The sequence below is a fragment of the Vombatus ursinus genome, unplaced genomic scaffold (genome assembly GCF_900497805.2).
Source record: "Vombatus ursinus unplaced genomic scaffold, bare-nosed wombat genome assembly UNPS02014797.1, whole genome shotgun sequence".
Lineage (NCBI taxonomy): Eukaryota > Metazoa > Chordata > Mammalia > Diprotodontia > Vombatidae > Vombatus > Vombatus ursinus.
Genome location: NW_020954575.1, coordinates 2190771 through 2203281, shown reverse-complemented (window position 1 = coordinate 2203281; position 12511 = coordinate 2190771). Strand labels below are relative to the sequence as shown.

At 35.3% G+C, this 12511-nt stretch overlaps 1 protein-coding gene across 2 annotated transcripts in view; it reads right to left on the bottom strand.

Moving 5' to 3' along the window:
• Positions 1-3199: 3199 nt before the first annotated feature.
• PPM1D (protein phosphatase, Mg2+/Mn2+ dependent 1D) overlaps positions 3200-12511 on the bottom strand; it is a 44267-nt gene continuing 34955 nt past the window's right edge. For both annotated transcript variants that reach the window (XM_027870403.1, XM_027870402.1), the window contains exons 5-6: positions 11433-11675; positions 3200-4613 (exon numbers count right to left, since the gene is read on the bottom strand). In XM_027870403.1, coding sequence (XP_027726204.1) covers positions 4050-4613; positions 11433-11675 — 807 coding nt within the window. In that variant the 3' untranslated portion in view covers positions 3200-4049. The remainder of the gene's footprint in view (positions 4614-11432; positions 11676-12511) is intronic.

The window sequence follows — 12511 nt, the reverse complement described above, 5'->3', positions numbered from 1 at the left end:
TCCAGCTGTGAACAGCTATGTATGTTGCTAAAATATACATTGATCTACTTTCCATTTAGGAACCCCCCCCACATCCCCTACCATCAACAAACTTAACAATCCCAAAGTAAAATAAAATTAAGCATATCTTAATACATTGCTTAGCACAGTGCCTGGTACACATAGTAGGTAGGAGCTTGATAAATGTTGATTGATTTATTGGTGGCAATGATGGGGATGAGATCTGAACCCCTAAAAGGAAAAGACCATGTCTAGGATCTAGACTCTAAAAAGGAAAAGCCCTGGACTTTCCCATGTGGCCAGATCTCTGGAGTTCACACTAGGCTATAATCCTATTAACTGTCCTTTCATTATCAGACTACTTGGCCATTCCTAGATCCCTCCCACGGTCTTTCTGTATATAAGGTCCATCTGGCTCCATTAAAGTGCTCAGATTCTTAAGATCTGTCCTGCTTGCATTAGAGATACAAATGCTTAGATTCCTTAAGTGTCTGCTAATATGGCGGATTCTTTAAATCTCACCCACCCCAGATGTTCTAATAAACCTCATGCCGTGATTTTGGGGTCCCAGCACTCCTAAACCTCAACAGCAATGTTTCCTAGGTAGAAAATCATTCTATCTGGACCCAAATGGTGTAGTGTAAGTAGCACCAGACTTGACAAGACTTGGATTCAAATTTTGGCTCTTCTGATGCTTATTTGTGGGATCCTGGGCCATCTGTCAAAGCTTCATATGTAAACTGGAGATAATGCTATCTGTCTACACTTTGTGGACCCCAAAAGGGACAAAGTTTTTTGAATAAAAAAAAATGAAGCTAATTTTAGCACAACTGTTAAAAATTAGTTTGACTCAAACTTCCAAATAAATATAACTGGATCTTAGACAAATTTGACCTATACAGCTATACAAGTCATCAATGCATGTGCCTGTGTGAAAGCATATTTAAAATCTTTTAATAAAACTATTATTAAAAACATTACATTTTCCTAAAAATTTTTGGAAAAATCCCGAAGATGGGTGATAAGTCTTGGGCAAAAAGATTTTTTAGGGAAATGGATTAAGGAAGGTGCCAGATCTTTTAACAAAACAGCTGTTGGCTTGCTTAAGTCATATTGATCTCCACCCCAGAAGCAATTTGGTCACTAACTTATCTAAGAACGGTCTCCCTGCAGAAAGGCTAAAATCAATGAAAAGGAGGTGTTGCCTACATTTAACTCCAAAGAGTGTGGGGAGTGGTCCAAGTGGAATGATAGTTTTAATTCAGGAATGTTAATCCAGACCATTTTTTAAGGTCATATTTTCCTTGTTCAAGATTCCCATAAATATTACCCGAAATCATCTTGGAGCTAGTTAAGACAATTTTCTGCAAGCTAGAAATAGCTTATACTTACATAAATTAAACTTTCTGGCAGATTGGTAGCTAAACATGGAGTACAGTACTGGTATCAATTTTTTTTTCTTTTGAAATTTGTAAAAACAAGTTATCCAGAGAAACTGGTTTGTCACTGTTCCATGGTTTCAGTCATGTCCAACTCTACATGACACCTTTTGGGATTTTCCTGTCAAAGATACTAGAGTACTTTGTGGTTTCCTTCAGCTCATTTTACAGATGAGGAAACTGAGGCAAACAGGGTTAAGTGACTTGCCCAGGGTCACACAGTTAATAAGCGCCTGAGGCCACATTTGAACTCAGGAAGAGGAGTCTTCCTGACACCAGGCCTCAAATTCTATCCATTGTGCCACCTTGATAGGACTAAGTTTATCATTATTCAAGTTAATTCTGCTACATTTTCCAACAAGTCTATTATTGCTCTGGTTCAGTTATCAATGAAAAAAAATTTGGTCTAAAGCTTTGCTACCTCTAAAAAATAAAAGTTCTATTTAAGATAGTAGAAACTGAATGCCAAACTAAAGCACAGTTCAAACTTAATTTTATAAACGAGCTTAAGAATAGCTCAGATTCTAGAAGGGAACTGAACCATTCTGTCGGAGGCTCCAAGCTATTAACTTTGATTAGTTAAAATCATCTAACAGAAAAAAATGAAATGATCACTATGGAGCAGTGAATCTTCCAAAGATGATAAAAATTATACGTGCAAACACCTTAACTCTTTTTTGTTACCATAACACACTACTATGGGAATAACACATAAACAATACACTCTATATTCTGCAAGACATACTAATTGCCTTATCTTTCAGAGGAAAAATTGGCTGCTATTGCATAAACCCTTCTCCCTTAAGAGGCTGGGTGTGACTGTAGCCATGGTAACACATAGGGAGATCTAATTTTAGCACTTTATTGTTCTTTGACTAGCTCCAAAAATAAGATGGCTGTGGTTCAAATTATATGAAATTGCATCCAGCTAACTTTTAAATCAATAGATCATGGCTAACCACTATTAAAGCTTTTTGAGAAAGTGACATTTATTATTCGCCACCTCTGAAAGCCTATTTCCTTATCCCTAAAAATGAGAAAGTCAGGCTCAATTTCTAGGTCCCTGTAAACCTGAGGATAAATATAATCCTACTAAAACAGATTTGAAAGATATTAAAAGATCTACTGTATTAAAAGGGGCAGGTAGGGTAGCAGTGGATAGAGTGTTGGGCCTGAAATCAAGAATACTCTTCCTGAATTCAAATCCAGCCTCGGACTCTTACTACCTGGGTGACCCCTGGAAAGTCATGTAACCTTGTTTGCCTCATTTTCCTCATCTATAAAAAGAGCTGGAGAAGGAAATGGCAAACCACTTCAGTATCTTTGCCAACCAAATCTCAAATGGGGTCACAAAGTGTAGGAAACGACTAAAATGATTCATTTCCTGTATGAAAATATAGGTATGATAGATGGACAAATGGGAGCTCTTTTAACATTGCACTTAGGGATGGTAATCCTCATTTTTCACCATTCAGTGAAAAGATGTTCTACCAGGCCTACAAGTGGAAAATAGTTCCTAAGTGACAAATGCTACTTCAGAAATAAATTAATGAAGCACAATTAAAAAATTAATCAAAGAGAAATATCTTAAGTAGCTTTTTTGGAATTAAGGAATATTAAAAATTCATAAATTATCTTTATTACTATTTTGGGGACAAGATGGATTTAAGATATGTGCATTTTGAATTAGTGTCCCAAATTATAATCAAATATACAAAAATTATGTAGTTTGTTAAAAGAAAATAAGCAACAGCACCAAGAACAGTACACTGGTTTATTAGATGAACATTCAGTGTCCATATAGCCAATGAGTATGTTGAAAGTTAGCAGCATCATCAGTTATTTGGGAAAAGACTTTAAAATGTCATATCCTTTTTAAGATATAATGAAAAAACTACTTAAGACTTGATAATCATGGCATTGAAAATTTAGGGTAATAGAGAAGTTAATTTTACCCCACACACACATACACCTTTTGATCATTTGATGATTCATGTGTCAGAATAATTAAACAATAAGAAGAGATACTGCATAGTATTTTAATTAGGATGAATAACCTAACATCAAGCTATTGCATGGCTCAACTGCTTCCACTAAGTTTAAATTTTCACTTAGGAAATCTAAAGTCAAAAAATAAATTTTAAAGAGGAATTCTCTAAGAGATATTGTTTGAGTGGAACTTAAGTCACTATGAAAATACATCACTTTTCCAGTCTGCTGAATAATTTAGTTAAAAAGTTGTGAAATTCTCATCACAAGTAATTTATACAAATTCAGTTCATTAATAAGCTTTTAAAAAGATTAAACAGATTTCTAAAATCTAATTATTTTTATTTTCATTTTTTAAAGACGTTTAGCCCTGTTGTCATAATTACTTTATTCAAGGACTGAGTTTGTATGAAGGATACAAATTTACACACATTTTACAGCAACTCATACCCTAACATCTACAAAATTCACAATTATAATACAAGTGAGTACAAGGCCAAGATATAAAGCTATTTGAATACCAAGAAACAAAAGGCTTTCTACTTTCTTTTTTAAATGTTTGACTTGTGTACCAATGTTAAAAAAAATCTTTCTCTTGTTTTAAGATGGGCAGCATACCCTTCAACAAACACAAACAGTTTTCCGGTGCTGGTGCAACAAAGGATTTCCAAGTTTCTTCTGGCCCCTAAGACTGCGGCGCATAGCAAGCTTCACCGAGTTTTTACGTTGAGGGGTTGAGGAAAGACCCTCTGATGAAGAACCACTGCTCCGGTTTAGGCCACTTCGTCTGGGCTTCTTCATAGCTGGTCCGGAGTTGGATTCTTCCAGTGTCCTTTTAAAGTTAGCTGGAGGGGTCCTCTCAACTTCTTGAGCTTTCATTTGGCCAGGAGTTGATTTCTTTAAGTTTTTTTGGTCCACGCTGGGGTTTGCTGAATTAGAAGAGGAAAGGCCAACTGTCAGGCTGTTGCTGTTATTTAAAGAATCATGTATCCTCAAAGTCAGGCCTTTCGAGTAGTTTTCCTCTAATGCCTCTGGGTCCTTTGAAGATACTGCTACAGACTGGACACCACCCCGAGCTCTCTCAGTTGGTAACTCTAAATATTTCTCTGAGAAGGCATTACTGCGAACAAGGGCAGGGATATGGTCCTTAGAGCTCAGTCGTGGCCATGCATCCTCTTCCAAAAACTGAAAAAGAAGGAGAACCACATCAGAAATGATTTATGCTATAATTTAATCAATTCCTGGTTTGTGGCAGTAGACTCCTGTAGCTATTACAATAAGGCAAATAAAGATACATAAAAACTATTTAAAACACTTTCACAACAAACCAAGTTTAACTTGTCAGACAGATGCTATGGCTGTCTCTATGGAGTTCTCCTAGACTCTCTTTGGAATTCTTGAATGTACACATTTCTTCAGACAAGTTTAAGATAGTCTTATTGTAGTATAGTTGTCCTCCAAGCCTGGGAGTGTATACAATTTCACTGCTGAAGACAGTTTAATAGTATTTCATGGAAGGGAAAGCACAATTAACAATCTATCTAAAGCACATGTCAGATGGTAACAGCTATTTTGTGTTATCCTGTAGTAAACCAAAGAAAGACTTTTAAAGAAGGTTTCAAATAGATTAAATAGAAATCCTACATGCAAGCAAACTGTTCCATTAGCCCGAGTCTCAGTCATTGTTTCTGAAAATCAAGAAAATAAAGAGCACTAAATTGCTTAACTTTTTACTCTTATTCACACCAAAAACAGAGGCTGATAAGCTTCCACAATGAATCAATTCTAATTTTAAAATCTCAAGGGTTGTGGAACGATACGCACACTGGCACATTATTGGTGAAGCAGTGAAATGGTACAACTACATTGGAAACCAGTTTGGAATTATGTAAATAAAATAACTAAAACGTTCATATCCTTTGAATCAGAGACTCCATTACTGGGCTTATACACCAAGGAACCATCGATAAGAATATCCCCATATACATCAAAATATTTATAGCAGCACTTTTTGTGATAGCAAAAAATTAAAAACCAAGTTAGATGTTTATCAATTGGGGAATGGCTAAACAAATTATGGTACATCAATGTAATGGAATACTACTATGTGGTAAGAAATTATGTGTGTAATGAATACAGAAGATCATGGGAATGATCTTTATGAAATGATGCAGAGTAAACAAAACCAAGAAAAACCAACATACACAAAATAACTACAACAATGCAAATGGACAGAACTACACACCAAAAAATCAAAAGTAAAGGTAACAAAATTATGAAGAACAATGAAGACTAAATATCTAAATGAGATACAATGAAAAAAACACTCAACCAAATCCCCCCCCCCTTTTTTTTAATTGCCCAGGGTCACACAGCTAGTAAGTGTCAATCAAGTGTTTGGTCTGAGGCCAAATTTGAACTCAGGTCCTCCTGACTTCAGGGCCAGTGCTCTATCCACTGTGCCACCTAGCTGCCCCCCAATCCCTCTTTTCATGGAGGTAAAAGCTACACAGGTATTCTACATTGATAACATTGAAAAATCAGCTGTGCTGATTTTTTTTCCTCTCTAAAAATACTATTTGTCATATGGGATGGCTCTCAGGGAGGGAGAGGGGAAGGGATACTTGGGATAACTATGATGATATAAGATACAAAAACAGCAATAAAAATCTATTTGTTAAAGTCTCCTCAAAAGACCCTTACTAAGGATCATGAAAAATCTTAGGGGAGTTAAAGTCAACAACTGAATAATTTTCTGATAGTCAAAATAGATTTGCTTGCCAATATTATAGGTTTCAAATTCTGTTACAGTAGAAGATTACAGGGTTCAAGAAGGTTGGCAATTTAAGTTGCTATTTATAAGAAGGGTAGGAAGATTTTAAAATTGAAAGAAAACTTAAGAGATTATCTAGTAAGACCTTTGAGGGAAAAAAAATTATTGCTAAGTGATTGGGGGGGGATTTTTTATTTTTGTTTTTTGCCTTTTGAATATTTAGTGAACTTTAAGCAACTGAAGTTCATTAAATAAGTTCCAGTAACTACCTTTTTCCCCTCTAAATTATAAAAAGTAGGTATAGAAATGATGGGGTATCAGAAAGTTACACTCAACACAAAGTCTCTTATAGTTAAGCTAATGTGTCATGAGGAATATCTAAAAAAAGCAAGTTAAACAACCTCTGAAAGTGAAGTCGGTTCTGCCCATGATCATTTCTAATCTGAAGGACCTTTGTGGTAACAAGTCTACAGCAGAGCGGACCCAAAAGAGCCTAACCTAGAAATAACCTATACTCGCTCTCTCCCCACCCTAAATCAGAGGTCATCTAACCTCCAGAAATACTAAAATTGCATTTACCCTGTCAAATCAATGAAAACCAAAGCCATCTAAAGATTTCTTCTAAATAAATATACAAGTACAAAAATATGAACAGAAATATATAAAGCATTATTTCATAAAGTTAGTTACTTGGCAGCTTTCCCAGAGACAGAATCCAGTGGTGGATGGGGCTTTGTGCTGAGAACTATTACTAGAGGTGTCAAATGCAAGTGACCTGAAAAATCCCTGTGGGGCCTGAACCAGATTAAAATAAAATTGGGAGATGTTTAACAAAATTAATAAAAATACGGTACAACAGAGACATCAGTTTGTGGCTTCTAAGTCAAATATTTGGCCCACAGGGATCTGTTTTGATTTGAGTTTGACAGCACTGCTATATACCCATAGCCTTGTTTTAAATTCTAACAACAGTTCGCTTATTCTTCAAGTCCAGGTTAGATACTTTCTGGAGCTCTATCATCAGTAAATAAGCTATTTTACTCCCTTTTCTATGATAGTCATTACTTATAAAGATATCAATTATTCTAAATGTGCAGGTGGGAAAAAAATGTGATCATATCTTTTGTCCTTTTAACAACGTGCCCAAAAGATTCCCTGGAATCAGAGGGGAATGATCTCTACTTGAGATGCTGCCAGCTCCAGTCACAAATAAATATTAATCTCTGATGCAAAACTGTACACAGTACATAGTACATAGTTAGGAACCAGGTTCTGATAGTACTATATCTAAAAAACTATGCTTTTATCTCTAAAACTTACATTTAAGAACCTTACCTTTTTTGAGGCCAGAGTGAAAAGGCTAGAAAACTTAACAGTAGAGAGTTTTGTTTCTAAAATAAATTCAGTTTCATATTATAGACATCAAAGTGCTTTAGAAAATAAAGCCATTGGCTGAGAATCCTATGTAGTCAAGTAAAGGGACTGAGCACAAAAGTATACAGTCCTAATCTTGGTGTCCTATCCAGAAAATACAGCTTTAACACAATAACTTTCCTCTCTGGATCATTGGTTCACTTATTTTATGCCTGTATGCCTCACTTCAAAAGCATAGTATCTTCAATTTACTTTTGATAATGAGCAGATGATTATGAATACTTCTCACATCTCAAGGTAGCTATGTTTTAGATAAGGATGACAAGGCAATCAAGACTTGCTTTTCTTTACAATAACAGAAGCTATATATGGAGTTTGTCATTTTTCCTATTCTGAATCAGGTACTCTTAAGTTCATCTTTGCCCTGCAAAAGTAAATTCTAACTAGGTTTGGTTAGGGAAAAATCTGTCCAATTTTTAAAGGATTTAGCAGAGACACTTGATAAAAAAATAATTTTGTGGTAATAGTGAGAATGACATCTGCTACAACAAAATAAATAGCCAAGTAGATTCTAGACAGCAGCTAGACACACTACTTGTGGCTACCCATGATGAAATCCAAGAAAAGGGACAACAAGCCTCAAAGGAACACCATTAGACTAGTATGGATTAAAAATTGATGGAATCCTTTACAAAAGAGACAGACAATGGGACAAGTTCAGAGTTAACACAATTTATTGTAATTTCTGTTGTGCCATTTCTTTTTAAATTCACAGACTGTTATTCTGATACTACGGGTGCTAAGGCTTCTCTTCCCCCATTTCCTCCTTGCATTTTTCCTTTTCCTTTTCTTTTTATTGGCATTCTGTGGGAATACATTGCAACTGTTAGCAGTCAACTGCTTTTATAGACCCACCCCACATTGTTATTTGAATTACCTTTTTCTAGACTCATAAAACACAAGACATAAGGGCATAAACTGCGTATTTTTAAACCTCAAAAAAAATTTTTAAATAACATCCTATCAACAGAAGAAGTATTACATAATCTGAGTGTGAATTGAATACTCTATAAATTATTTGGGCTAAAACAGAACTTTATCAAAAAGTCATGCTTCAATAACCAATCTTTGTCCCAGAGGAGAGATTATGAAACACTCTTCCCTACACTAGACAGAGTGTTTGGGAACAATGGGTACAGGATGGTGTATATGCTGTTAAATGAGGTTGCCCTGGCAGTACGTTTTACTCAGCTGTTTTCCTTTGTTACAAAGAAATGTTAACAGTCTTCCTTCATTACAAGGAAGGATTAGCTTTCACTTTTGTTACAGAGGTGGGTTCTACGGGAGCAATATATCAATTTAAAAAAGGCCTCAATATAGAAGAAATCAAGACATATCTTTTTGTCCCTATACTGCCACTATAAACTATATCACACAATAAATTCCCCCTTTCCTAAATCATAACTACTAAAATTTTGCCTGAATAAAAGGAACTTGAAAGAGGAGAGTGGGAAGGGGAAGTTCCCCATCTTCATAGCAACTTACATTTATATAACACTTTAACATCACAAAGTAAGCTTTACTGGCATCCAATATTTCTATTAAGCTGTAATAGAGACAAGTCTTAGATTTGAATGGTTGTATTCTAATGAGATATTGTCAGTAAAGCCTGCTTTGTGATGTTAAAGTGTCATATAATGTTTTAAGTCACATGTCAGCCCTGTCCAAATATTTTAAAAGTCTTAAGAGTTATTCATAATAAACTTAAATATCACCACACTTTTAATGGGGGCTGTTAGCCAAACAAATGAAAAATTATTGGAGCTTGTCATAAATACAAAACAACAGAATATACAAGAGGCATTTCTGAGAGTCAGACTTTGAAGATTTGACTTCAAGTTTCATAGACAAGTAAAAGAAAGGAAAACAAAATTTCACATGAGCAAAAGTTTGTCCTTTTTATGTTTATCAGAAATTACTCAATGCCTACATTGTTCTGATTACTTCTTTGTATTTTAGCAGGCCAAATGATCTTTTTGCATACCTGTAAGTGGGTTGTGACATTTATAAACCAGGGATCAAAAACTATCTAAAGTCCTGCTGCATCTCAAATTAACTTTTAGGGAAAATACTTTCAGATGGCCTACTTTATCATTTTGTTATACTTCATTAGAATACAGACAATGGGACACATTTGCCATCTGTATTAAGATTAAATATTCTTGTCGTGACATCTTTCCTACCATACCTCCTGAATTCACTCTTTATTTAAAACAAAACAAAACAAAACATTAGGTAGCAAAGCACTAGATGCATCCAAATATTCCAAAACTGGAAATTACTGAAAATAATCATGTATAATTGATCAGATAAAGAACCCTCAAAAAGGGTTCGATAGGTAAGTTGCAGAAAACTGTGACAACAAAGGCACTTAAAAAATGTGAACAGTGATAAGTAGCTTACCAATTTATATCTGAAAATTAAAGAATACCAGGGGCAGCTAGATGAGGCAGTGGACAGAGCACCAGCCTAGAGTTAGGAGGATGTGAATTCAAATCCATCCTCAGACACATAACACTCACTAGCTGTGTGACTCTGGGCAAGTCACTTAACCCCAACCACCTCACCAAAAAATAAATAAGTAAATGAATGAATGAATGAATAAAATAAAATAAAAATTAAAAATACCTTTTTTTTAAAGTAATTTTATTTATTTATTGGCTAGGCAATGGTGTTAAGTGACTTGCCCAGGGTCACAAAGCTAGTAAGTGTTATGTTTTTGAGGCTGGATTTGAACTCAGGTTCTCCTGAATCCAGGGCCAGTGCTCCATCCACTGTGCCACCTAGCTGCCCCAAAAAAATACCTCTTAAGGAAGATGAAATTACTGAGGGTGTGAAGCAGCAGGATATAGCAGTATCAAGTCCCCAAAACTGTCCACAATTTGACACTGTCAAGCACTGTGCTATATACTGAACTTCCCACACCTATGCTGAATATCAGTATAAACCCTAGTTTTCTGACTCTTTCATAAGTCACATCTTAGCACCTTAGGTGATGGTGGTGGCTTTAAGACCTGCACAAGGAAAAACTATTCAATTGCTTTCACTACTTTGGCAAGGTATATAGATGGTAAAGAATGAAATAACTCATAATGAGACATTAACAAGATTACAAAACTAAACTTGGTACAGACTACAGCCAGTCAATTTGAAATGCCCAGTACCTACATGGCTCTCAAATATTTAAAGGTAGTGAATTAAACTTAACGGGCTGATAAACCATCAAAGAGATATGAGTAAAGACTGGACTTATGATGTCACTGGTTAAAGGGAACTCTCAGGTGAGCAAACTTTTGTATCTCAATACAGGTCAGCACCTTCTCTGCAAATAACAGTCTTAGAGCCACTCCTATAGTGGTCAAATTCAAATTCAAATAGAAACCAGTTCCTGCAGGACACATATTGACTTAGAAAACCACAGATTAACATTATGTAGCTTGTACCATATTTTTATTTATTTTGCTAGACATTTCTCAATTACATTTTAATCTAGATCAGCAGACGGCCTCCTGTTTGACACCTCTGGCCTTAAGCATTGAGAGATTTGCCCAGGGTCAGACTCAGTATATGTTAAAAAGGTGGAATTTAAACCTAGGTCTTCCTTGCTTCAAGGCTAGCTCACCAGGTACCATATGCCATCCTGTTTCTCAGACCATCAAAACACCCACCAAAATCTTTAATTTCCTGAAAACTAAAAATAATGGAAAAAATGCCACATGACAGAAATTCTGTAGAAATTGGAACTTAAACTTAAAATAATCTTGAGTAATAAAAGAAAGAAAATAGGAAAAGTTTACCTTGACTGGTGGTGTGGAACAGGTGGAAGAAGACATTGTTAAAGTTTCCTGACTATTATATGAGGGACTGTCTGCCAGATTTAGATAAAGTTCATCTTCACATGTGAAGTTGCCTTGATTGTCCACTCCAGGTGAGATGCAGATGACTATTGCACTAGTATTATCTGCACGGAGCATGCGCTGTCGCCAGCGACCTAGTGCTTTATTAACAAGCATTTTGGCACAAGATTGCCCATGTTCCCCCTATATTAAAAAAAAAATCAATGTTAAAAGGCAAGATCTTTTTTTTGGGGGGGGGAAGGGGTAGGTGAAGTGACTTGCCCACAGTCACACAGCTAGTAAGAGTCTGAGGCCACATCTGAACTCATGTCTTCCTGACTTCAGGTCAGTGCTCCACTGTGCCACCTACCTGCCCCTAAGACTTGCTTCCGAGGGGAATTTAGCATAAAAAATTGAGTTCTCACAGTAAGAAAGTTTCTATGTTATAAATTACAATATAACAGTTTCAAAAAGCATCACATAAGATAAATCCTGCAAAATGCAATAAACATGTTCCTGAAAAAAATATCAACTGTATTTCAAAAAACAATCACTCTCTAAATGCACAGTGGGGCATGCAAACATACTTCAAATAATCTTTTAGGAAATCTTTTCCCAAAGTAGGTAATCATTTTTTAAATTATCTGCTTTGTAATCTCAATGATCATATTTGCTATGATAAGCAAGAAAATACTTCACTTAATATAATGATTCTTTTTTAAAGTTTAGATTTAGTCACTATTTTACCTATTTACAACTTAGATTTTAGTGTTCATCATGCCAAAAAATAAAAATTACCCAAATACACCAAAATTTTTAAAAATCTGTTTTAGCTTACTCTTTTTTAAGAAAACAAGGTCACAACATGATTATTTTTCATCTATTTTTATCTACTTGGTTTGCAAGAAATTTTACCTCCACCGTTTTAATTAGAGAGAGTCAGATTACAAATTAAGAAAAGCACATTCTAAAAAGAGCAGGTTTGGAGAATTAGATTTTATAGAATGGATCAACATTATACATGATTGAAATACCCAGAC